This window comes from Suncus etruscus, chromosome 9, assembly GCF_024139225.1.
Source record: "Suncus etruscus isolate mSunEtr1 chromosome 9, mSunEtr1.pri.cur, whole genome shotgun sequence".
Classification (NCBI taxonomy): domain Eukaryota; kingdom Metazoa; phylum Chordata; class Mammalia; order Eulipotyphla; family Soricidae; genus Suncus; species Suncus etruscus.
In genome coordinates this window covers 108,641,130-108,666,512 of record NC_064856.1, presented here as the reverse complement: position 1 = coordinate 108,666,512, position 25,383 = coordinate 108,641,130, and the positions used below count along the sequence as shown (strand labels likewise).

The following is a 25,383-nucleotide window of genomic DNA, read 5'->3' as shown; positions in this document are numbered from 1 at the left end:
CAAGTCCTTGTCACCCACTTCCCCAGTCATACCTCATTTTCTGGTCATTTTCCTTCTGAAGCCCTTTCTCTGGGTCTTGGGTGCCTTTTTCCCAAGCCCATTTGATGAGATCCAGTGGTGGCTTATGCCTGGAAGCTGCCCCCTGGTGTGGGCCTGGGGTCTAGGGGGCCCTAGGGGAGGTCTCTGCACTAAAGGTCAGGTAGCTAATCCTGCTGTCAGGCACATGCAGCTAAAATTATAACCACCAAAGTGGCCTTTTCTGTCTGTTGGTGCTGCATAGAAGGGGGGAGTCTCCCACTACAGTGGAAGACTAGTGAGCTGCCCTACAAAGAGGAGTGGGCTGTCCCCCCACTTCTCCCTGTGGCCTTAGAAACCAGCCCATAGTTCCCCCCTACTGCCTGTAGCTGTAGTCTGCTGCCTGCCTCCGGGAACGGAGCCTAAGGCCGCAAAGGCTGCTGGCCAGCGCACATAGCCCAGGCCTGGCTGTGTTCCATCTTCAGGCTGGACTGGGGGCCACTGCTCTGTACCCAGAGCACAGCCAACTCCTATGCCTGGGCTCCAGCTAGGGCACCTGTTTACAGCTGCAGGTGTGCAGGGGTTAATGCAGCTTCAGCGGGGTGCCTTTGCCCAGCCCCAACCCAGACTGAAAGGAGAGAGAGGGGAAGAGCTGCTTTCCTTGACTGAGGAGCAGGGGCGGGCCGGCTACCCTCTCTGACCTTGGCTTCACCTCATTGCTTCTCCCTCAGCTCGGTTTCCCTGGTGGGCTCATTGGGCGGTTAATTAGCTCTTTGAAGCTCTGGAAGAAGCAAAGCGGCGCTATGTGGGTTTTAGAAATAAAATCAATAAATGACTTAACCACAGCCCAGCTATCTCCTGCGCCTCTCCCCTGGGGCCAGCTCCATTCCTGTGCTCCTTCCCTCTGCTCCCTGCCATCTGCATGTGTTAAGATTTGGGAGAGAAACACTGGCTGAGGCATCCGTCTCGGACCTTTCTCGGAGCAGCCCAAGTCCTGAAATGGAAAGCAGGCAGCTGCACCCCTAGACCCCCCTCGCAGGCTCTCGTCATGGGGCAGCCTGTTTTTGCTACTGCAGCATGTCCACCACCCACCCCGTCAGCGCTGGGCTGGGGAGTGGAGTGCCAGTTGGGAAAGGTCACTCTTCGTGCTCTGTTACTGAGACCCAGCCAAGTGCTCCGGGACACCTGAGGTGGATCCCAAGAAACCTACTGATACATAAGCCCAAGTTTAGGATCTTTTGTGTGTGTGGGGGGGGGGTGGATCCCAAGAAACCTACTGATACATAAGCCCAAGTTTAGGATCTTTTGTGTGTGTGTGTGTGGGGGGGTGGATCCCAAGAAACCTACTGATACATAAGCCCAAGTTTAGGATCTTTTGTGTGTGTGGGGGGGGGTGGATCCCAAGAAACCTACTGATACATAAGCCCAAGTTTAGGATCGTGGGTGGGGGGGGTGGGTGGATCCCAAGAAACCTACTGATACATAAGCTCAAGTTTAGGATCGTGTGTGTGTGTGTGTGTGTGTGTGTGTGTGTGTGTGTGTGTGTGTGTGTGTGTGTGTGTGTGTGTGTGTGTGTGTGTGTGTGTGTGTGTGTGTGTGTGTGTGGTGGATCCCAAGAAACCTACTGATACATAAGCCCAAGTTTAGGGTCGTGTGTGTGTGTGTGTGTGTGTGTGTGTGTGTGTGTGTGTGTGTGTGTGTGTGTGTGTGTGTGTGTGTGTGTGTGGTTTTTGGGTCTCACCCGGCAGTGCTCAGGGGAAACTCCTGGCTCCATGCTCAGAAATTGCTCCTGGCAGGCACGGGGACCATATGGGAAGCCAGATTTGAACTGATGACCTTCTGCATGAAAGGCAAACGCCTTACCTCCACGCTATCTCTCCGGCCCCTAAGTTTAGGATCTTAGTGTCAGCTGAAGGGAACTGAGTGAGGAATGGGTTAGACTGAAGCTTCTGGATTGTCATGCTGGGGTAACATCACCTGGGAACATTGGGGCCCGCTGACATGAATGAAAGAGCCCACGATAAAAGTAGTTGGGCAAAGAAGCTGAAGGCATAGACTTTGCACAAAGGCCAAGATTGTTTAGCCTTGCATGGTCCCACTAATAGGTGGTAGCGGCCCAGACACTCCAGGTAAAATGCCAAGCACTGCAGGAAAATGCATCACGCATGGATGCGGAAGAAAGTTCTTATTTGGGGAATGAGGGGAGGTTTGTGGGCACTACAGCTACCAGGAGGGTATGAAGCAGCAACACATGCTTCCAAAGGGCTCAGTGCCAGTGTCCCTCCTGCTGCCACTCTGGCCCTCCTCTCCCTGCCTGCTGGCCTGTGCCCAGGACGAATAATGGGAGCCTTGGGTGGGGCCTTGCAATAGCCCAGGAGTGCTTGGGAGCTGAGGGGAGGGCTCTGGCCAGGCATGGATGAAAGCTGGCCCGGAAAGAAGGGGAAGTCAAAGCCAAACAGCTTTCCGTGCTGTCTTGTATTTAGTGTTTCCTTGTTTGAACGCACACAACACTGGAGGCAGATGAGCACTGTTTTGTTGGGGTCAAGGAGAGTGGTCAGTGTGCAAAGCAAGGTACTCGGCAGAGTACTCAGAAGATGGCCATTTGATTTGGCCGCAACGTGAAGCTGGTAGGTGAGAGCTGGGTCCTCTGTGGCACTCCTGGGAAACAGCTTGGCCTTCGCAGAACTCTGCTCTCAATAGCAGCCTGCAGCTGTCCCGGTCTCAGACCTGTTTCACTGGCCGCAGACTAGAACACCCCGTTCTCCCCAGACTGCCTGTGAAATGGCATTTGTTCAGAGGACAGCAGGATTGACAGTGGACCTCGACCACATGAGCTGTGTATGGTAGGAATTCCTCTGGAGGAACCCAAGGCCCAAGAGTCAATGGCCAATGGGAAGTCAGCAAGTCTGCTGGGCTATTATGGCCCCGTGACTTAGGCCAAGCAAAGACTTAACCTCTATAGAGGAGCCTGGGGCTCATCCCAATTTGCAGGAGTGGTGAGACACCTCAACTGAGAGGAGTGGGGAGCCTTTCACTGGAAGAGCCCCATTGCCTTCCATTCTGTAGGCCTACAAAACTACATTTCCCAGAGGCCCCTGCGTCTGGCTGGTGGCTCAGCCCAGATTGGCTTGTAACCTGAGCGTGCCTATCCAAAGGTCATTTCAGAGCTCCTGAGGGACAGCAACAGGGGAGCAGACAGTTCTGGAGCTTGGAGATGTGCCCGGGCTCTCACACTGCAGAACCCCAATGTCCTGGTCCTGCTAGCTGCCATCTGTTCAGGGCTCCTGCAGAGGGTTCCCCTGTACCTCCTGCCAGTGATCTGAGCACAACTCCCACCCCTGTCAGGGCAGCTTGTATGAGACCCAGAGCTCGGCTTGGAGTGTGCAGTGTTGGGTGAAACTGAGGCACAGCCCACCAGCTCAGAAGCTGGGCCAGGCAAGCAGGTCCCTTCTGCTTAGGCCCACTGTCAAGCCACCTTCATCCCTGAAAAAGACTCCGGCCCACCCGTGCCAGTCATGCCTCAGACCTTGCCAGCCAACCTGCTGCCTTTGCCAAAGTCTGGGGATGAGATGGAATGGACGGACATCCCAGGGCCTGAGCCTAGAAGAAGTGGGGCAGCGCGGGGCTGAGAACCAGCCAGGCTGGCTCTGGCCTGGACCAAACAGTGGAGCCAGGCCCCGCTCTCCCAGCCCTCACTCCTCCCCTTCGCCCCCAAAATAGCTCCCTGGGCTGCCAAAACCCTCCCATCTTGGACGGAGGTGGGGCACGCTGCTCTGAGCTGGGTATTAAATCCCCAGGCTGCAGGGACCCTCCACTTTGCAGTTCCTGCGGCTGGTCGCCTGTGGGTCCCCTGGCCCTGCCGCAGCCATGTCCCTGCCCATGTCGGACCAGGACAAGAGGAAGCAGATCAGCGTGCGTGGGCTGGCTGGCGTGGAGAATGTCAGCGAGCTGAAGAAGAACTTCAACCGGCACCTCCACTTCACGCTCGTCAAAGACCGAAATGTGGCCACCCCCAGAGATTACTACTTCGCACTGGCCCACACCGTGCGCGACCACCTTGTGGGCCGCTGGATCCGCACGCAGCAGTACTACTATGAGAAGGACCCCAAGGTGCTCCTGGAGGCATCCTGAATGGGGAACGGGCTTTGGGTCCCAGCAGGGGGCAGGAAGATCTTGGAGGGGAAAGGGGGAACTTGTGGGGTCAGGATTTTGTGCAGCAAAATTATGGGGGGTGGGGGTGGGTCCAGGATGCCAAGTATAATCAGTGGGCTCTGGGCAGGTAGACCAGTATCCAGGGCAGGTTGGGCAGAGGGACCGTGTGGGGGGAGGAAGAGCCTGGTGGCCTGGGCTGGACCCAAGTGGAAGGACGTGTCATTGGCTGTGCATGTGGTGTGGCCGGGCAGTGGGTGGGGCACAGCCATGGCAGCTGGGACTGCGAGATCAAGTGTCTGCTGGGGTCATGGGTAAATGTCAGCAACCTGAGACTCTGGCGGTGGGGTAGGGAGGGAGAACCCAGGAGAGCTAGCACCCCTTAGCATCTTGCATTCCATGGGGACCCCCTTAGCTGGGAGGGCCAAAGACAGCTGGGTCAAGAAGCAGTTGACTTGAGCCAAAGTCACTCTAGCCAAGACCTGGAGCAAATGCCTTTGTTCCAAGGGTCTGGGCCCTCCCTCCCCTGCGGGATAACTTGAAAGGAGCACTTCAGTGTGCCCCAGTTCCTCAAAAAGCAATTAAGTTTGCCTGGGAGTGAGCCCCACTTTTCACAAGTTTCCAAGGGAAGATCCAACCAACCCCATTTCTGCATGAGAAATTTTGAGGATAGGATTGTCTGAAGTGGGAGGTTAGGAGCTGGAGTGATAGCACAGCGGGAAGGGTATTTGCCTTGCATGCAGCCGACCCAGGTTCCATCCCCGGCATCCCATATGATTCCTAGAGGCTGCTAGGAGAGATTGAACTCGGAGCCAGGTGCTACCCTGAGCACCACCGGGTGTGGCCTCCAAATAACAAAACAAAATGGGAGGTTGCTTGGGACTGCAGGGATGGTACAGCAGGATGGCCCCTTGCATTGCACGTCATCCACTTGGGTTCGATTCCTGTACCCCACACAGGATCTAGGAGTGACCCATGAACCCCACTGAATAGAGCTCTTGAACAAAACAAGTGGGAGGCAGTGCCAGGCCCTGCAGCCTAAAGCCACTGAAAGGGAAGAAGTACTAGGACTCAGCACTGGGAGGGAAAGGGTGCAGGAGGCCTGGACCCTGACGCTCCCTCACCACCCCTCCCTGGGCAGAGGATCTACTACCTGTCTCTGGAGTTCTACATGGGCCGCACGCTCCAGAACACCATGGTGAACCTGGCCTTGGAGAACGCCTGCGACGAGGCCGTCTACCAGGTGCGGGGCCCGGGGACCCTTGGGGATGGGGATTCACTTGTGGGCTCTGAACCCTGACCACCATTGCAACCTCCTTTCTAGCTGGGGCTGGACATGGAGGAACTGGAGGAGATTGAGGAAGATGCGGGGCTGGGCAATGGGGGCCTGGGCCGCCTGGCAGGTAGGTAGGTGGCCAGGGCTGGGGACGGCAGCAGGGGGTCCTGTGTGCTGGATCCCTGACATGCATCTCCCTGTGCACCCCAGCCTGCTTCCTGGACTCCATGGCAACGCTGGGCCTGGCTGCCTATGGCTACGGGATCCGCTATGAATTTGGGATCTTTAACCAGAAGATCTGTGGGGGCTGGCAGGTGAGCGGACCCAGGGCCTGGTCTCTAGGGGCCCCACTTAGGAGGAAGAGGAACCCGCCCATTTGTTTCTCTCCCTCTGGAGAAATCTGGAAGCAGTCCGGATTAGAGAGGGATGTGGTCCATCCCTCAGAAACTCCTCAGCCTCAAAACCCATAGACAGGCTAGAGAGATAGCACAGCGGTAAGGCGTTTGCATTGCACACGCCGACCCAGGATGGACCTGGGTTCGATTCCCGGCATTCCATATGGTCCCGAGAGCCTGCCAGGAGTAACCCTTGAGCACCCACCAGGTGTGACCCAAAAAGAAACAGACAAACCATAGACACCCCCTAGATGAGAGGTTCCTAGCCAACTTGGATGTGACATTCCCTTCCCTTCTCCCTGACCCCTGGAGTTCAGATGGAAGAAGCCGATGACTGGCTTCGCTATGGCAACCCTTGGGAAAAGGCCCGGCCCGAGTTCACGCTGCCGGTGCACTTCTACGGCCGAGTGGAGCACACCAGCCAGGGTGCCCAGTGGGTGGACACCCAGGTGAGTGCCGCAGAGGAGACCTGAAAAGAAAACAGATTCAGGGGCCCAAGGGATAGCACAGGGAGTGGGGTGTTTCCATGCAGCTAACCCAGGTTCGATTTCCGGCATCTTATAGCATCACTCGAGCACTGTTAGGAGTTATTCCTGAGTGTCAAGTTACCAAGTGTGGCCCAAAAACCAAAACCAGACTCAGAGAAAAAGCCAGGGCTTCCTGATACCCAGGCTCAGAAAGGCGAGATGGTTGGGGTTGGAGCGATAGCACAGCATTAGGGCATTTGCCTTGCATGCGACCAACCCAAGATGAACTCTGGTTCGATCCCTGGCATCCTTTATGGTTCCCCCAGTCTACCAGGAGTGATTTCTGAGCACAGAGCCAGGGGATATCCCTGAGCACTGCTGGGTGTGACCCAAAACCAAACAAAAAAAAAGGTGAGGTGAAAAACTAGGGGTGTCCTGGCCAGATCTGGAGAGGAGACTGGAGCCCAGGGGTACAGGCTGGCAGACACAGAGGACAGAGCTTGGGAGGAGACATGCTGCCTGGCGCCCCCCACCCAGTCCTGGAGCCCTTCAGCCCTGCTAGATGCAATGAAGGACCATCCCAGAAGCTAGAGTTTCCTTTATATGTTAACTGGGGGGCTTGCAGGTGGGGGAGAAGCAGGGCCACAGTGAAGGGCCAGTGAAGCAAATCAAAATCCCCAAAGGGAATTGACTAGCTGAAAAACTAGAAAGAGGGGTCCCAGAGCTATGGAATCCCCATCTACTCTTGCCATAATTGCATAAGAAGTTCCAGGCTTGTTCAATCACCCAGGCAGGCAGGGTGCAAGGCTATCCCCACCTTACTGGCTGCGGCAATCACGGGGTGCTCAGTGTGGGGGAAGAGTGGGGAGGTTTCCCTGCCTTCATAGAGCCTGGGGGTGAAGCTTCATTTATGGCCCCTTAGGGTCCTCTGGGTGCTACAGCATTGCCCACTGGATCCCCTTCAGCGTGGGGGCCTCTGGAGCTTGGCCCCAAGGTCCCCTAACCCTCTGGTAAGCTATTCTCAGACAGCCAAGGCTGCTCAACCCCTAAGGCTTGGCAGACACTGGGGCCCCTTCATCTCTTGAAAGGATGAGCCAGGAGAGCCTGAGAGGTTTGCTGCTGGGTCCCCAGAAGTGTGCTAGACCTTGAGGGCTGAGGGGGGGTGCAGGATTCAGTCGCTGCCACCAAGCCCTACCCCACAGGTAGTGCTGGCCCTGCCTTATGACACACCCGTGCCCGGCTACCGCAACAACGTGGTCAACACCATGCGCCTATGGTCGGCCAAGGCCCCCAATGACTTCAACCTCAAGGACTGTGAGTCAGGGATGCCCCCCCTCGAGCGCCACCCCCCCCCCCCCCGTGGCCCTGTGGACAGGCTCCTCGCGTGACCCTGGTCCCATGTTCTCTCCTCAGTCAATGTTGGGGGTTACATCCAGGCTGTGCTGGACCGAAACTTGGCTGAGAATATCTCTCGTGTCCTGTACCCCAACGACAATGTATGTCACCCCTGGAGTGCCCGGGTGCACATAGGAGAGTGGGTCTGGGTCACACAACCTACGTTACTGGCCTCTCATTCTTTTGGATTTTGGAAAACTGAGGGTGGACAGATCTGTGGTTCAGCAGTCAAGCCTGGGGCCACGAGTCTACCCCGGAGAGATGCTGGGGATCTAACTTGGCCTTGTGTGTGTGAGGCATGCTCCAGCCCTTTGGATAGGTCGAGGATTCTGGCCCCCTCAGATGGGATCTTGATGGAGGTGGGAAACTCCTTGGGCTCCATCCACAGCAGCAAGACACCTCCCCAGGACCAGGCCCCAACCCCATGATCAGGCCCCGCCCCTTCCGGACCCCTATTCTCTTCCAGTTCTTTGAGGGGAAGGAGCTGCGGCTGAAGCAGGAGTACTTCGTGGTGGCCGCCACGCTGCAGGACATCATCCGCCGCTTCAAGTCCTCCAAGTTTGGCTGCCGCGACCCTGTGCGCACGAGCTTCGATGCTTTCCCGGACAAGGTGCTCCGGAGTCCTGGTTCAGCCCCTATTTTTTCTTCAGCCCCCCTTTTTTGATGGAGGTGGAGTCAGGGGAGCCTGGGGTGTGCATGCAGAGGGACCTGCTCAGGAGCGTCTCTCAACAGGCACAAGGCCTGTTGTTCCCCTGCCTCCCCCTCCACCCATGAGTGAGTGCATGATCCTGGCTGCCTCCAGCCCCACCTTGGAGCCAGGGGAGACCTGAAGGGACACATAATAGCATAGTCTTGCTCTAAGCCCAGACTGACCCCTGTCCCCACAGGTGGCCATCCAGCTCAATGACACCCACCCCTCCCTGGCCATCCCCGAGCTGATGAGAATCCTGGTGGACCTGGAACGGCTGGACTGGGAGAAGGTGGGCCTCAAGACCCCTCTTCGGTGTCCTCTCTCAGTCCCACCCAGCAGGGTTCCTTCGCAGTTTGGGGAGTGAAGGGAGGCGAGGCGATCAGAGAGTGCCCCACCCTGCCCCATAGACGCCAGCCAGGTGTCCAGGAGCCTGGCATGACCCTGGCAGGCCAGGCAGGGGCTGGGGAGCACCTGGGGGGAGTGCGCCTGCCTCCTGAGTCCCCTTTGCCTGCGCCAGGCCTGGGACGTGACGGTGAGAACGTGCGCCTACACCAACCACACGGTGCTGCCCGAGGCGCTGGAGCGCTGGCCCGTCCACCTCCTGGAGACACTGCTTCCCCGGCACCTGCAGATCATCTATGAAATCAACCAGAGATTCCTCAATGTAAGTAGGCGAGGGGCGTGGTCAGGGGCGTGGCTCAGAGGTAGGATGGGTCGTGGAGGGCGTGGCTTAAGATGGGTGGGACTTCGTCAGGGTGGGGTCTTGAAGGGGCAGGGCTTCACAGGGGCGTGTCCTTATGGGGCAGGGCCAGAGGTGCAGGGAGGGAGGGGCTTAGCTAGGGGCGGAGCCTAGAAGGGGTGGGGCCGGACACAGCTCCACAGAGGCGGGTCCTCAGAGGGGCGGGGCTTCATTTCACAAGGGGCGTGTCCTCTGGGAGCGTGGTCACGAGGGACAGGGCTTTGTGAGGGTGGAGCTTAGCTAGGGGGTGTGGCCTAGGGGACCTCTCAGGGGCGTGTCCTCGAATGGGGCGGGGCTTCGCAAGGGGCGGGGCGGGCTGGTTGGAGGGGCGTGCTCAGGATGGTGGGACTGGGAGGGTTAGTGCCTAGGAGGGCGTGGCTTGCGGAGGCGTGGCCCAGGAGAGGGGGCGAAGTGGGCCTGAGGCCACTGAGGATGAGTGGTCTTAGGGGCGGGGCCTGGGCCACAGTCCAAGGACACCAGGCAGGTGCATCTGTGTGCTGCCCTTGGCTATGCAATGTCACACCTTTCTTTTTTCCTTTTCTTTTCTTTTCTTTTCTTTTCTTTTCTTTTCTTTTCTTTTCTTTTCTTTTCTTTTCTTTTCTTTTCTTTTCTTTTCTTTTCTTTCTTTCCTTTTCTCTTCTCTTCTCTTCTCTTCTCTTCTCTTCTTTCCTTTCCTTTTCTTTTCTTTTCTTTTCTTTTCTCTTTTCTTTCTTTTTTGGTCTTCGGGTCACACCCAGCAGCGCTCAGGGGTTACTCCTGGCTCTCTGCTCAGAAATCGCCCCTGACAGGCTCAGGGGACCCTATGGAATGCTGGGATTCGAACCACGGTCCTTCTGCATGCAAGGCGAACGCCTTAGTAACCTCCATGCTATCTCTCCGGCCCCTTTATTGATTTTTTATTAATGCCACACCCTTTCGACCCTGGGCTTTTCCGCACAGCGAGTGGCGGCCGCCTTCCCCGGAGACGTGGACCGGCTGCGGCGCATGTCGCTGGTGGAAGAAGGCGCCGTGAAGCGCATCAACATGGCCCACTTGTGCATTGCCGGTTCGCACGCAGTCAACGGCGTGGCCCGCATCCACTCGGAGATCCTCAAGAAGACCATGTGAGACTCTCGAGCCAGACCCCAGCCTTGCCTCTGCCTCCGTGCCTCAGCTTGCACAGCCGGCCAGCACCCCCTGTGACGAGTTCCTCTGCAGGCCCAGCGACACAGAGCCTGCCACCAGGCGGTGCCCACGTGGTGTCCCCGCTTACACTTACGCATCCCCCCATAACCCTCTCCCAGGCTCCTGTCATTGAGTCCAGGGTCAGCACCCGTCTGAGCCCTCAGTCTGGAGGGGTCCTGATATTTCTTCCCACTTTGTCTTGCAGTTTCAAGGACTTCTATGAGCTGGAGCCGAATAAATTCCAGAACAAGACCAATGGCATCACCCCGCGGCGCTGGCTGGTTCTGTGTAACCCGGGCCTGGCTGAGGTCATCGCTGAGGTGAGGGGCACTGTCATTGCAGTCTTGCAAGGGCACGCTGGATGTGATTGCCAGGGGCTTCTTTGAACCCCTCTAGAGGAGGGGTTGATCTTTACTAAAGGGCCCTGTGGGCTCCTGAAAACTCTGGCCAGGTTCAAGCTAGCAACAGGAAGGAGGTCAATGGGTCACCCTGAGGTAAGGACTAGGAGCAAGGGCCCGGGTTATTGTCTATCTTAGTAGGGAGCAAGGATGGGGGGCATCATAGGAATGGACAAACATCCCTTACCAGGACAGAGGGGATCCCTCTGTGACACAAGATGGAAGATGGGAGATGGGGGGATACCCATGGACATATTTTAAAAATAGTTTATTTATTTTGGGGGGGGTTGGGCCATAGCAGAAGTGCTCAGGAGTTACTCCTGGCTTTGTGCTCAGAAATCACTCCTGGCAGGCTCGGAGGACTGTACAGGATGCCAGGAATTGAGCCCGGGTCAGTTTGGGTCAGCTGCATGCAAGGCAAACAAACGACCTACCCGCTGTGCTACTGCCCTGACCCCTATTAATTTATTTTTATTTGTTGGTATTAGGCCAACCCCAACAGTGCTTAGGATTTACACTTTGTTCTGTGCTTAGGGATCACTCCTGGCTGTATTTGGGGAACTATATGTTTTTTTTTTTTTTTTGGTTTTTGGGCCACACCCGGTGACGCTCAGGGGTTACTCCTGGCCATGCGCTCAGAAGTCGCTCCTGGCTTGGGGGACCATATGGGACGCCGGGGGATCGAACCGCGGTCCATCCTAGGCTAGCGCAGGCAAGGCAGGCACCTTACCTCTAGCGCCACCGCCCGGCCCCAGGAACTATATGTTTTTCCCAAAATAATAATAATGATAAATAGACTTAGAGAAATGTGAGGGGAGAGAAATCCTAAATATATTTTCAAGAGAGAGATCGTGGGCATCTCCAGGGAAAATGCTGAGAGTGGAGATTTGGTCCAGTCCTCAGGATGGGAAATTAATGATCCCCTCCCTGGGGATCTTCTGGGATCTTTGCAGCACATTGGATTTTGGGAGGTTCTTTTGGGTGGTGGTGGACACACTTGGCAATGCTTAGGATAAGGAGCTATTTCTGGCTCTGGTGGTGCTCAGGAGACCATATGGGATGCTGGGGATTGAATCTGGGGTGGCCGAGTACAAGGCAAGTGCCTTCTCTGCTGTGCCAACACTCCGGCCTCACTTTGCAGCGCATTGGGGAGGACTACATCTCTGACCTGGACCAACTGCGCAAGTTGCTCTCTTTTGTGGATGATGAAGCCTTTATCCGGGATGTGGCCAAAGTGAAACAGGTAATGGAGGGGAGAATGGGTGTTGTTTATGGGGAACACCGTATTAGGGCTAGAATGGAACACTGTAGGTGATGTTGGTGGAATCAAGGATGGATCCAAGAAGGCTGGTAGGGCTATTGGCAGAAGTTGCCTGTCAGAAAGTAATCTCTAGCCTCTCCTTTCCGGATGAGTGCTGACATTGATTAGTCATGTCTGCCCGGTCCAGGCAAGGCTGAAGGCAGCATGTGAGTCTTCTAGCCTCCATCTTCTAGCCAAGAAACACACCTGTGGGATTTGGTGAGGCTTACAGGTAAGCTCTGGCCCTCTTTTCCCCTGCCTTCAGGAAAACAAGCTGAAGTTCTCTGCATATCTTGAGAGGGAATACAAGGTCCGTATCAACCCCAACTCACTCTTCGACGTCCAGGTGAAGCGGATTCATGAATATAAACGCCAGCTCCTCAACTGCCTGCATATCATCACCCTGTACAACCGTGAGTGGAGGGGCTTTGATCCCTCCCAGCATAGCTCCCTTTTTTCTTTTTTTTTTTTTTTTTTTTGGTTTTTGGGCCACACCCGTTGACGCTCAGGGGTTACCCCTGGCTATGCACTCAGAAGTTGCTCCTGGCTTGGGGGACCATATGGGACACCGGGGGATCGAACCGCAGTCCGTCCAAGGCTAGCGCAGGCAAGGCAGGCACCTTACCTCTTGCGCCACCACCCGGCCCCCTTTTTTTCTTTCTTTCTTTTTTTCTTTTTTTTTTTTTTTTTTTTTTGGTTTTTGGGCCACACCCGGCGGTGCTCAGGGGTTACTCCTGGCTGTCTGCTCAGAAATAGCTCCTGGCAGGCACGGTGGACCATATGGAGCTCCTTTTTTTCTAATTACCGTCTCTGGCCTAGGACAGCTCTGGGGATTCACTATGTTTCCCCGTGGGCCAGATTGGCTCAGAGTGGAGGACCCTGGCAGACCTGAGGTCACGCAGCAAAGGGTGGATGATGTTCAGCCTCTTGTCCTCTGCCCTGGCCTCTGGCCTGGCTGGGTGGGTGCTGTGAGGAACATCAACCACCAGGACAGCCTGGCCCCTGAGGTCCTGCTCTTTCTCCACAGGCATCAAGAAGGAGCCCAATAAGTTCATCGTGCCTCGGACTATCATGATAGGCGGGAAGGTGAGAGTCTGAACTCAGGCCAAGGCTCCTCCCATTCTTGTCCCTACAGATTAGTCAGCCTGCTGGGGTGCAGGGGAAGGTCATTGGGGAGCAGATGGAGCTGATCCCAGACCATGCATTTCTTAACAGGCAGCTCCTGGGTACCACATGGCCAAAATGATCATCAAACTCATCACGGCCATTGGGGACGTGGTCAACCATGACCCAGTGGTGGGGGACCGGCTGCGCGTCATCTTCCTGGAGAACTACCGCGTCTCATTGGCCGAGAAAGGTGAGGGACCCTGGGAAGGCGCTGATGAGGCATCAGGATTCTCTCTCTGGGCACTTGGAAGAAAATCCTAGAGAGGACAGAATCTCTCCTTATGGGGCATTTCAGTCAGTACAGAGGGAAGTTAGGGGGATGGGGTCAGGTCAGACCCATTCATTCAGGGGTTGCTGGGAAGAGAACAGGTTATATCCAGATGTTCAAAGAATCCGGGAGCCAGAGACATAATCCAGGGGTGCAGGGTATTTGCTTTGCTTTCAGTGGACTTGGTTCGATTACTTGGTTCCCCCAAGCTCTTCTGGGAGTAGCTTCCAGCACTACTGACTATGGCCTAAAAATAAATAACAAAGAATCCACAAGAGGGACCAGGGAGATCGGTCAAAGGGCTGGAGCATGTGGTTTGCATGTGGGACCCAAACCCTGGCATATATGGTCTCCCAGCACCTCTGAATGTGACCCCAAACTTAAAACAAACATTCAAAAAAATTGAGGCCAGAGCAATAGCACAGTAGGGAGGGCACTTGCCTTTCATGCGGCCAACTGGGGTTTGATTCTCAGCAATCCATATGCCACACAGGGCCCGGAGAGATAGCACAGCGGCGTTTGCCTTGCAAGCAGCTGATCCAGGACCAAAGGTGGTTGGTTCGAATCCCGGTGTCCCATATGGTCCCCCGTGCCTGCCAGGAGCTGTTTCTGAGCAGACAGCCAGGAGTAACCCCTGAGCAATGCCGGGTGCGGCCCAAAAACCAAAAACCAAAAAACAAAACAAAACCCATATGCCACACAAACACACACCCCAGCCTACCAGGAGTAATTATTGAGATCAGAGCCAGGTCTGACCCCAAAAACAAAGAATCAGGGCTGAAGAGATAGCACAGCGGTACAGGTTTGCTTTACGCACAGCCAACCTGGGATGGATCCAGGTTCGATTCATGGTATCCCATATGGTCCCCTGAACCTGTCAGAGGTGATTTCTGAGTGCAGATCAGGAATAATCCCTGAGTTCCGCTGGGGTTGGCCCAAAAACAAACAAACAAACAAAGAGCAAGAAGGTCAGAGGTAGACCTCTAACGAGCCTGGAAGGCCAGGAGGGAAGTTGGGGGCTTTAGCCCCAAACCACCCTAACTCCTGAGTGTTGGGCATTGGAGGCATCCCACTGCTGGCGCTGAAGTGCCCCTTGACCATTCTTTCAGTGGTGCCTGCTGCTGACCTCTCGGAGCAGATCTCCACTGCGGGCACCGAGGCCTCAGGTACCGGCAACATGAAGTTTATGCTCAATGGCGCCCTGACCATTGGCACCATGGATGGGGCCAACGTGGAGATGGCCGAGGAGGCAGGAGAGGAGAATTTCTTCATCTTCGGCATGAGGGTGGAGGACGTGGAGAAGATGGACCAGCGAGGGTATGGCCGCCTGGGCACCAGTGCTCTCAGCCCTGGGCATGACGCTGTGGCGTGTGGCTTCTGGACTGGGAGGCTGGGAGCAGTGTCTGTGCTGGGGCCATTAGAATACAAAAAAGGGGGAGGATAAGGGGAAGAGTTTAGATCACATCTGGTGGTGTTTAGGGGACCATTCAGTACCACGGATCAAAGCAGCATCTGCTCTAAGAAAGGCAAGTGCCTTGACCCCTATAATATCTTGTCAGTCCCCAGTTATGAAACTTTTTAATTTTTCTGGGTAAGTTTGGGGCAATGTCTCATGGTGCTTGACGGACTGAAGCATTGCCAGGGACTGAAGATTGAAGTTGGGTTGTTTACAGTTAAGGAAAGAACCTTCCCCTCTATAGAATATCTCTACCCACTTCTCCTGCCAGTTCTGAAAACTTTTATTTATTTATTTATTTATTTATTTATTTATTTATTTATTTATTTTTGTTTATTGGCCACCCCGATTACACTCAGGGGTTACTCCTGGGCTATGCACTTAGAAATTGCTCCTGGCTTGGGGGACCATATGGGACACCGGGGGATCGAATTGCGATCCATCCTAGGTTAGCGCGTGCAAGGTAGATGCCCTACTGCTTGCACCACCACTCTGGCCCCTTATTTATTTTTATTTATTTATTTATTTTTGGTTTTTCGGGCCACACCCGTTTGATGCTCAGTGGTTACTCCCGGCTAAGCGCTCAGAAACTGCCCCTGGCTTGGGGGACCATATGGGACGCTGGGGGATCGAACCGCGGTCCTTCCTTGGCTAGCGCTTGCCAGGCAGACACCTTACCTCTAACGCCACCTCGCCAGCCCCTTATTTATTATTTTTGAGTCATAGCTGGCAGTACGCAGGAGTGACTCCTGGCTCTGTGTTCAGAAATCACTTCTGGGGATCATATGAGAAGCCAGAAATTGAACCCAGTTGTCCTCGTGCCAGGCAAACTTGGCCTGCTGTACTATTGCTCTGGTCCCAGTTCTGTTTTGTTGTTTTTGTTTTGGGGCCACACCTGGTGATGTTCATGGATTACTTCTGGCTTTGTATTTAGAAGTCACTCCTGGCAGGCTCAGGGATATGAGATGCCGGGTATTAAACCTGGGTCGGCCATATGCAAGGAAAACACCCTCCTTGCTGTGCTATCGCTCCAGCCCTCAATTCTGAAAACTTTTTTTTTTTTTTTTTTTGGTTTTGGGGCCACACCCGGTGTTGCTCAGGGATTACTCCTAGCTGTCTGCTCAGAAATAGCTCCTGGCAGGCACGGGGGACCATATGGGACACCGGGATTCAAACCAACCACCTTTGGTCCTGGATCGGCTGCTTGCAAGGCAAACACCGCTGTGCTATCTCTCTGGGCCCAATTCTGAAAACTTTTGATGTGATTTAAAACAAAAGCTGGGCCGTGAGAGCACGAGCAAGGTGGAGAGTATGCTCAGTAAGCAGGAAGCCCAGACTCGATCTCGGCACTCTTTGGTCCTCTGAACACCACTAGGCAAGACCCTTAGTGTGTGGTTCAGAAACCAAAACCCTAAGAAACAAGCAAATGAATAGAAAATACATGGAAGTTTGGGGCCAGAGAGGTGGCGCTAGAGGTGAGGTGTCTGCCTTGCAAGCGCTAGCCAAGGAAGGACCGTGGTTTGATCCCCCGGCGTCCCATATGGTTCCCCCCAAGCCAGGGGCGATTATTGAGTGCTTAGCCAGGAGTAACCCCTGAGCATCAAACAGGTGTGGCCCAAAAATCCAAAAAAAAAAAAAAAAAAAAGAAAATACATGGAAGTTTAATGAAAAGGGGAAAGAAGAGAACTGGAGCTAGAGGGATAGTACAAGTGCTTGTTTTGTGCATGGCCAACCTGGGTTCAGTCCTGGCACCATATAATGTGCCCCTCTCCCCCAACCACACCATTGTGATCCCTGAGCACAGAGCCAGTAGTAATCCTGAACACTACCAAGTATGCCCCTCCCAAAAAAAAGAATAGAACTGAAGAAAAAGGAAGTGAAAATTCTATAATCCTAAATTATAGTTATTTTTTCATTGAAAGTAAGTGAAAAAGGGCTGGAGAGATAGCAGAGTGGTGTTTGCCAGGCAAGCAGCCGATCCAGGACCTAAGGTGGTTGATTCGAACCCCCGTGTCCCAAATGGTCCCCCGCGCCTGCCAGGAGCTATTTCTGAGCAGATAACCAGGAGTAACCCCTGAGCACCGCCAGGTATGGCCCAAAAAAAAAAAAAAACAACAACAACAACAAAAAGCTAAACTTTAAAATTCTTTGGGGCCGGAGAGATAACATGGAGGTAAGGCGTTTGCCTTTCATTCTGAGTTGGCCACATGCAAGGCAAGAGCCCTACCTGCTGTACTATCATGCTGGACCCCTGATTTCATTTTTTGTTTGTTTGTTTGTTTTGGTTTTGAGGCCACACCTGGCAGTGCTCAGGGGTTATTCTTGCTCTGTGCTCAGAAATCGCTTCTGGCAAGCTCAGGGGACCATATGGGATGCTGAGATTCGAATCACCGTCCTTCTGCATGCAAGGAAAATGCCTTACCTCCATGCTATCTCTCCGGCCCCCATGGACCCCTGATTTCTGAGCACAAAACCAGGAGTAAACACTGTACAAAGCCAGATGTGGCCCCAAACCCAAACAAAAAAAGATGGCGTTTCAGAAGAGACATTTTCCTGGCATTACATTTAAAATATCAGTGGGGTGGGTGGAGCAATAGTACAGCGGTAGGGCATTTGTCTTGCACATAGTCGACCTAGGACCGACCCTGGTTCAATCCCCAGCATCCTTTATGGTTCCCCGAGAATGCCAGAAGAGATTTCTGAGTGCAGAGCCAAGAGTAATCCCTGAGCGTGACCAGGAGTGGTCCAAAAACCAAAAAATAAAATAAAATATCAATAGGGAGGCTAGGGAGAGAGTACAGTGAGCAGGGTACTTATCTTGCATGTGACCGAGGTTTGATCCCTGGTAACCCCTTTATGGTCCTCTGAGTACTTTCAGGAGTAATCCCTGAGCACAGAGCCAGTAGTAAGCCCTGAGCTCTACTAAGCATGGCCCAAAACAACAACAACAATAACAACAAAACACAAATTTAGGGCTAGATAGATACTTTAGTGGCTATAGTATTAGCCTTATACACAATTGACTCAGATTTGATCTTGGACTTCCCTTAAGACCCCATGAGGAGGGCCTGGAGAGATAGCACAGCGGCATTTGCCTTGCAAGAAGCCGATCCAGGACCAAAGGTGGTTGGTTCGAATCCCGGTGTCCCATATAGTCCCCCGTGCCTGCCAGGAGCTATTTCTGAGCAGACAGCCAGGAGTAACCCCTGAGCAACGCTGGGTGTGGCCCAAAAACCAAAAACCAAAAAATACAAAACAAAGGCCGGGCGGTGGCGCTAGCAAGCAAGGTGCCTGCCTTGCTTGCGCTAGCCTTGGATGGACCGCGGTTCGATCCCCCGGTTTCCCATATGGTCCCCCAAGCCAGGAGCAACTTCTGAGCACATAGCCAGGAGTAACGCCTGAGCGTCACCGGGTGTGGCCCAAAAACCAAAAACCAAAAAATACAAAACAAAGGCCGGGCGGTGGCGCTAGAGGTAAGGTGCCTGCCTTGCTTGCGCTAGCCTTGGATGGACCGCGGTTCGATCCCCCGGTTTCCCATATGGTCCCCCAAGCCAGGAGCAACTTCTGAGCACATAGCCAGGAGTAACGCCTGAGCGTCACCGGGTGTGGCCCAAAAACCAAACCAAAACAAAACAAAACAAAACAAAACAAAAAAAAACCCATGAGGGCCAGAGTGATGGCACAGTGGTAGGACATTTGCCTTGCACGTGGCTGACCTAGGATGGACCTGGGTTCTATTCTCAGCATCCCATATGGTCCCTGAGCTTGCCAGGAACAAATTCTGAGCACAGAGCCAGGAGTAACCCCAGAGCGCCGCCTAGAATGGCCCCCCAAAAAATACCTCATGAATCTTCCAGGAGTGGTCCCTTAGCAGAGCTACGTATGGCCCCCCAAAACTAACCTCCCCTCCAAAACCATTAGAGCAGTGGATAGGGCACTTAGCTGGCACATGGCTCACCAGGGTTCAATCCCTGGCACCATATGGTTTCCTAAGTCACATCCAAGTGTGATCCCTGTGCAGAGCCAGGAGTAAGCCTGCGTACTGCCAGATATGGCCAAAAATGAAAATAAATTAATGAATTGTCTGGGTGATAGTTCAAAATGTTGTATCACAGGTTTTGCATGTTGGGGCCCTGGTCATCTCCAGCATGGTTTGATCTCCCAAGCATGCTCAGAGTGATCCTTGAACACAACTGACCATGGACACCTAAACAAAATTATTCTTTTGGCTTTTGGGCCACACCGGCGATTCTCTGGGCCTTTGCCTGGCTTGTTCTACACTTAGCAATGACTCCAGTCAGGCACCGGGAACCACCATATGGGATGTCAGAGATCAAACTTGGATTGGCTATGTACAAGGCAAGCACCCCACATGCTATACTATCTTTCCAGCCCCTTAAACAATTTAATTAAAAATTTTTTTGATTTTTTTTTTTTTGGTTTTTGGGTCACACCTGGCAGTGCTCAGGGGTTATTCCTGGCTCCAGGCTCAGAAATTGCTCCTGGCAGGCACAGGGGACCATATGGGGTGCCGGGATTCGAACCGATGACCTCCTGCATGAAAGGCAAACGCCTTACCTCCATGCTATCTCTCCGGCCCATTTTTTTGATTTTTTAAAAAAAGTTATAAATATCTGGTAGTGCTCAGGACCATTTAGGATACTGGGATCAAACCTGGGTTGTCCACAAAAGTGATGCAAGCGCCCCATCTATTGTATTAACTGTCAAGTCCCCTAAATAACTTAAACAATTGTTTTTGGTTTTTGGGTCACACCTGGTGGTACTCAGGAGACCATATGGGATGCCAGACATTGAACTCCAAGTTGACTGCATGCAAGTCAAGACCCTACCTGTTGGACCCTACCTGTTCCAGCTGTCTAAATAATTTTTGATGTAAAAATCATTTAAAAATATGATTTTGGGGGCCCGGAGAGATAGCACAGTGGTGTTTGCCTTGCAAGCAGCCGATCCAGGACCAAAGGTGGTTGGTTCAAATCCCGGTGTCCCATATGGTCCCCTGTGCCTGCCAGGAGCTATTTCTGAGCAGACAGCCAGGAGTAACCCCTGAGCACCGCCGGGTGTGACCCAAAAACCAAAAAAAAAAAAATATGATTTTGGGGGTCCGGAGAGATAGCACAGCGGCGTTTGCCTTGCAAGCAGCCTATCCAGGATCAAAGGTGGTTGGTTCGAATCCCAGTGTCCCATAATGTCCCCTGTGCCTGCCAGGAGCTATTTCTGAGCAGACAGCCAGGAATTACCCCTGAGCACTGCCGGGTGTGGCCCAAAAACCAAAAAAAAAAAAAAAAAATGATTTTGGTAGGGCCGAAATGGTGGTGCAGTGGTAGGGCGCTTGCCTTGCACGTGACTGACCTAGGATGGACCATGGTTTGATCCCCTGGCGTCCCATATGGTCCCCAAGCCAGGAATGATTTCTGAGTGCATAGCCAGGAGTAACCCCTGGGTGTGGCTCAAACAAAACAAAACAAACAAACAAACAAAAAACATTTTGGGGGGATGGAGAGATTGCACAGCGGTAGGACATTTGCCTTGCACACAGCCAATACAGGACGGTAGTTCGGATCCCAGCATTCTATATGGTCCCCCTACCTGCCAGGAGCGATTTCTGAGTGTAAAGCCAGGAGTAAGCCCTGACGATTGCTGGGTGTGACCCAGAAACAAAACAAAAAACATTTTGAATCTGGAGAGCTAGTCCTGCAGGTAGGGCACTTGCCTTGCACACAGTCAATTGGAGTTCAGTCCTCGGCTCCATGTATTGTCACCGAGTTCACAAAGAGTTATCCCTGAGCACAGAGCCAGGAGAAAGCCCTGAACACAGCTGGGTGTTTCCCAAAGACAAAAACAATAACAAAAAGCACATTTTTTTCTTATTAGAGAAGCAATTTATGCCCATGCATTGGGAAAATACAAAACCACAAAGAATAATTTATTCATAACCTTATCACCCAGGTTGAAAATTCCAGATTGGGGGAGGGAATAGACGAAGGGCTGGAACATTTGGATTTAGTCTGGAACCTGGAACTTTGGTTTGGTTTTGGCTCTGAGTGTTATCCCGTACCCACTGACAGTGAAGGCCCGGCAAGAAAACAAAAACAAAAAACCTCAAAGTACAGGTCTCTTTTTATACATATTTACCTTTTATATAAATATGGACACATATATATAAACACAGATAATTCTCAATCACTGGGAATAATATAGGAACAATATTTTATTTTGGGGGGGAGGTGGCCAAACACCTGAAAGAATTCAGGGGTTACTGCTGGCTAAGTGCTCAGGGGTCACTTCTGGCAGAACCAGGGGGCCATATGGGATGCTGGGGGGTTGAACCCAGGTCAGTTGTGTGCAAGGCAAATACCCCCTACCCACTGTATAGTTTTCTAGTCTAGAAAGAACTTAACTTTGAAACTTACTCTATTATTTAACAAAGAAGCTTTTTTTTGGTTTTTGGTTTTTGGGTCACACCTAGCAACGCTCAGAGGTCACTCCTGGCTCCATGCTCAGAAATCGCTCCTGGCAGGCTCGGGGGACCATATGGGATGCCGGAATTTGAGCCACTGACCTTCTGCACGCAAGGCAAACACCTTACCTCCATGCTATCTCTCCGTTCCTTATTTTTTCTTTTGTTTTTTTTTAGGCCACACCTGGTGGTGCTCAGGAATTACTCCTGGCTCTGTGCTCAGGTTCACTCCTGACAGTGCTCAGGGGACCCTGTGGGATGCCGGAGATCAACACGGGTCAGCCATGCGCAAGGCAGATAGATACCCTCCCTGCTGTGCTATGACTAGGCCCAGGAAGTAGTTTTGCTGTCATGACTTTTCACACTCTTTTTCCTTTATTTTTCTCCTTGAGGTTACTCTTAGCCAGGCTAGGGTGAGGGTAATGTGGTGCTAGGGATCAAACTCAAGGCCTTGGTGTGTTGAGCTTTTTTCTACTACTTGAACTTTCCCCGCACTCCACACACATGCCAACAGCCCACATGTGTGTGTTTATGCTTATCTGACCTCATCTAACTAGGTTCTTCTGGTGAGGTAGCAAGACTGAGTCTTCTCTTAGTATAAAGACCTCTAGGAAGGCACCAACCTATCCTGTCTCTGCTCATGTCTTTATTACAAGGGAATATTCCAAAAGTAAGAGTTGGCTTTCCATGCACGCTGACAAGTTGCTTTCTGGAAATTTGCTACTATTTTACGCTTCTACCCACGGCTTACATAATCTGGCATTACAGGTTTCCCCCCTGAGGCCTGATTGCAGAGTTTCGACTTTTTATTTTTTATAGCTTTGGATTTTGGGCCACACGCGCTGTGCCCAAGAATTACTCCTGGCTCTGCGCTCAGAAATCACTCCTGGTGATGATCATAGGGACCAAACTCTCGGGTTAGCCGCATGCAAGGCAAACAACCTACCCCTATGCTATCGCTCTGGCCCCCAAGCTTTTTTTTTTTTTTTTTTTTTTTTTTTGCCACACTCAGCAGTGTACTCCTGGCTCTGTGCTCAGGGATCACTCTTGGCAGGATTGGGGAAAAACATGGGGTGCCTCGGGTCAATCCTGGTGAGGCTGCTTGCAAACAAAGCAAACACCTGATCTACTAGAATTCAGACTTGATTTCCAACAACTACACCCCTTTCGTGTGTGGTGACCGGGGAAGGAACCCAGCTCTGTTGCCTGTACTAGGGGGACCCCTCGAATGTTCAGAGCAGGCTCTGAGAACAATGTTGGCTGCTGGACAAGTGAGCAGGCATGGGGGCAAGAGCATAGGTTGGGGGCAGATTATTTTGGAGTTGACATCATACCCCTAAAGTGGGGACAGCTTTCCCCTGCAGCAGGCCAGGCCGGAGGATGGGGTACACTGGTTGGTTTTGTTGGTTGGTCTGGGGTCTGGCAATGTTAAGGGGCTAATCCTCAGCTCTGGGCTCAGGAGGCCTGGCAGTACCAGAGATGGAATCTGGCATGAGCCCCAGTGCTTGGGGAGGGTTTGCCAAGCCCCTGGGGAGGTCTTTGGATGGGGGGGTGGAGTGTTGATGTTCAGAGCTTGAAGTCCTAGGGCGTACTGGCCTGAGGGTGTCGAGCTCTGCTCCAGAGTAGGTATTTAACGGTTCCTGATGTGGGAGACCTGGGGGAGAGATTCCAGCATAGTACAGCAAGTGTAGTGTTGACCTTGGTCCCCAAGTTCACCCCGAGTTCACCCCTGAGTGCAGAGCCAGGGATGAGTAAGCCCATGAGCACTACGGGGCATGACCCCAAAGCAAAACAAAACTAAAAAAAGGATGTTCCTGACTAGCTGTTGGTTCCTCCTGGGTTGAACCGGATGTGTGTGTGTGTGTGTGTGTGTGTGTGTGTGTGTGTGTGTGTGTGCGCGTGCATGCATGTGTGTAGAGAGGGAGACAGAGCACTTGTTTTGGGGCCTTAGTTTGAACCGTCCTATCCCCCTCCTCCAGTCTCCACTCCATCCCTATAGTGGGGGGATGAAAAGCTGCACAGAGAAGGGATAGGGAACCCCAGTGAGTATCCCCCAAGGGATGTGTGGCTGCAGAGAAGGCCTAGGTGTGGGGGCTCCCCAGCCTTTACTGTGCAGGAGGGGAGTCAGGAAACCCTTTTGCGGGGCTCTGACCACGTCCACGTCTGGGCACCCACAGGTACAACGCCCAGGAGTTCTACGACCGGATTCCCGAACTCCGGCAGATCATTGAGCAGCTGAGCAGTGGCTTCTTCTCCCCCAAGCAGCCCGACCTGTTCAAGGACATTGTCAACATGCTCATGCACCATGACCGGTGAGCAGGGTACCCCGCCTCTGCCTGCAGTGGGGTTCAGGCCTATGGTGGGAAGTGTGGGTCCCCCTGGAATGAGCAGCAGCAGCAGCAGCATCCTCCAGCTTCCCAAAAGTCCAGGCCCCCTGGAACTTGCGGCATCTCCTTCCCTTCCAGGTTCAAGGTCTTTGCCGACTATGAAGACTATATTAAGTGCCAGGAGAAAGTCAGTGCCCTGTACAAGGTGAGGCTCCTGAGGTGGGAGTTGGCAGGGTGGCATCTGGTGGGGATGTGGAGGAGGAAGGAAGGGGGTACGGGTAGAGGGGATCCTGCTGGCAGAGTGACCCCAGAGCTTGCATTCCAGAATCCGCGGGAGTGGACTCGGATGGTGATCAGAAACATTGCCACCTCGGGCAAGTTCTCCAGCGACCGCACCATCGCCCAGTATGCCCGAGAGATCTGGGGTGTGGAGCCTTCCCGCCAGCGCCTGCCAGCCCCTGATGAGATCTGATGAGCCTCAGACTCGCCTCCCCCCACCTGCCTTGCCGCTGTCCCTCTTGGTCATCCCTGGCCAGGCCCAGCCCTTTCTCCAAGTCTAACCTCTTCCCTCCATTCCCAACCACTCCCAACCTCTGTGACCCACTGTCCCATGACTCAGGACACTGTCCCCATCACGTCCTATTTATGGCTCCTTCCAACGACACCCATTCCCCAATAAACCCATTCTCCTTGGGAGCCTCATTACTAGTGTCTGTTGGGAAATATTTTTAGTTCTTGATGGGCAGAACAGCACAGCAGCTGCGCAGTGCCGATGCGGGGCCTCTCCCCACCCGCGGCAGGTGCGTCCCCTCGGAAAGGGGGGCCTTGGGGAGCGAGGCGGGGACTTTGGGGCCTCCTTCCCGCCTCTTCCCAGGCTTGTCTCCATACTAGGTCAGCGGCCTCCAGACTGGCCGGGGGCGGGGCACCCGCCGGGGCGGTGCCGAGAGGGACCCGGAGCTTGAATGCACAGGCCTGGAGGGGTGTTTAGGGACTAACCCCCCCAAATCCCAAACCCATACTGCCAGGGTGGGGCCTGCGGGTGATTGACGTGGTGCAGCTCCTCCCCTCTCCCCGCCCCACTGCGGGGATCTCTAAGCAGCTGGTCCAAATTCGGGTTGGGGGGAGTGCAATGGCATGGGGGGGCTCACACAGAAATTGGGGGAGGGCATTGCGGCTCCCTGTCATTCTAGGGAAACTAAGGACCAGAGAGGGCCTTTGTGCAGGCCAAGCCGGGCATGGCCAAGATTCAAGCTTGAGGTCTGGGGGGGGGGCGGTGCCGACACCCCCACCCCCAAACCAGTGACTGGGAGGGGCAATTCTTAGCAGGATGGTTGGGTTTTGGGGCTCGTGGTTTCATAGTGAATGTGCCTTAACTCAACCGAGACCGGAAACTGTTGCCGGCTGCGTGAACCAGCCTTGGGGTGGGGGGACCCCAACCGCCTGCGGCCGCCCCTCCCTAGTTCCTCCTTGGGGGGCTCTGGGGTGGGGAAACCGACGACCTCCCTGCGGTTTGCAGCAGCAGCAGCAGTAGCAGCGGCTCCCTCCCATCCGGCCCGCTCGCTGCTTCGGGGGTTCGGGTCCCAGCCCCTCCTATGGGACCTGGATTCCCGCAGCACCCCCAGAAGCCAGGCCCGGTGCCCAGGTAGCGGCACCTTCGCCCCTCGCCCCCCGGGGACCCTCTGTGTCACCCCGAAAGCC

At 53.8% G+C, this 25,383-nt stretch overlaps 1 protein-coding gene across 1 annotated transcript; it reads left to right on the top strand.

Annotated features, from left to right (window-relative positions):
- The first annotated feature begins 3,700 nt into the window (after nucleotides 1-3,700).
- On the top strand, nucleotides 3,701-24,390 carry PYGM (glycogen phosphorylase, muscle associated). The gene is made up of 20 exons (XM_049781150.1): nucleotides 3,701-4,125; nucleotides 5,306-5,407; nucleotides 5,489-5,567; nucleotides 5,651-5,754; nucleotides 6,153-6,288; nucleotides 7,509-7,616; nucleotides 7,716-7,798; nucleotides 8,164-8,307; nucleotides 8,585-8,677; nucleotides 8,906-9,052; nucleotides 10,067-10,230; nucleotides 10,497-10,611; nucleotides 11,831-11,932; nucleotides 12,255-12,402; nucleotides 13,017-13,075; nucleotides 13,205-13,346; nucleotides 14,534-14,741; nucleotides 23,536-23,670; nucleotides 23,824-23,890; nucleotides 24,011-24,390. Exons 1-20 carry the CDS (start codon nucleotides 3,883-3,885, stop codon nucleotides 24,155-24,157), a joined length of 2,526 nt encoding a protein of 841 aa, XP_049637107.1. The 5' UTR covers nucleotides 3,701-3,882; the 3' UTR covers nucleotides 24,158-24,390.
- The last annotated feature ends 993 nt before the right edge of the window (nucleotides 24,391-25,383 follow it).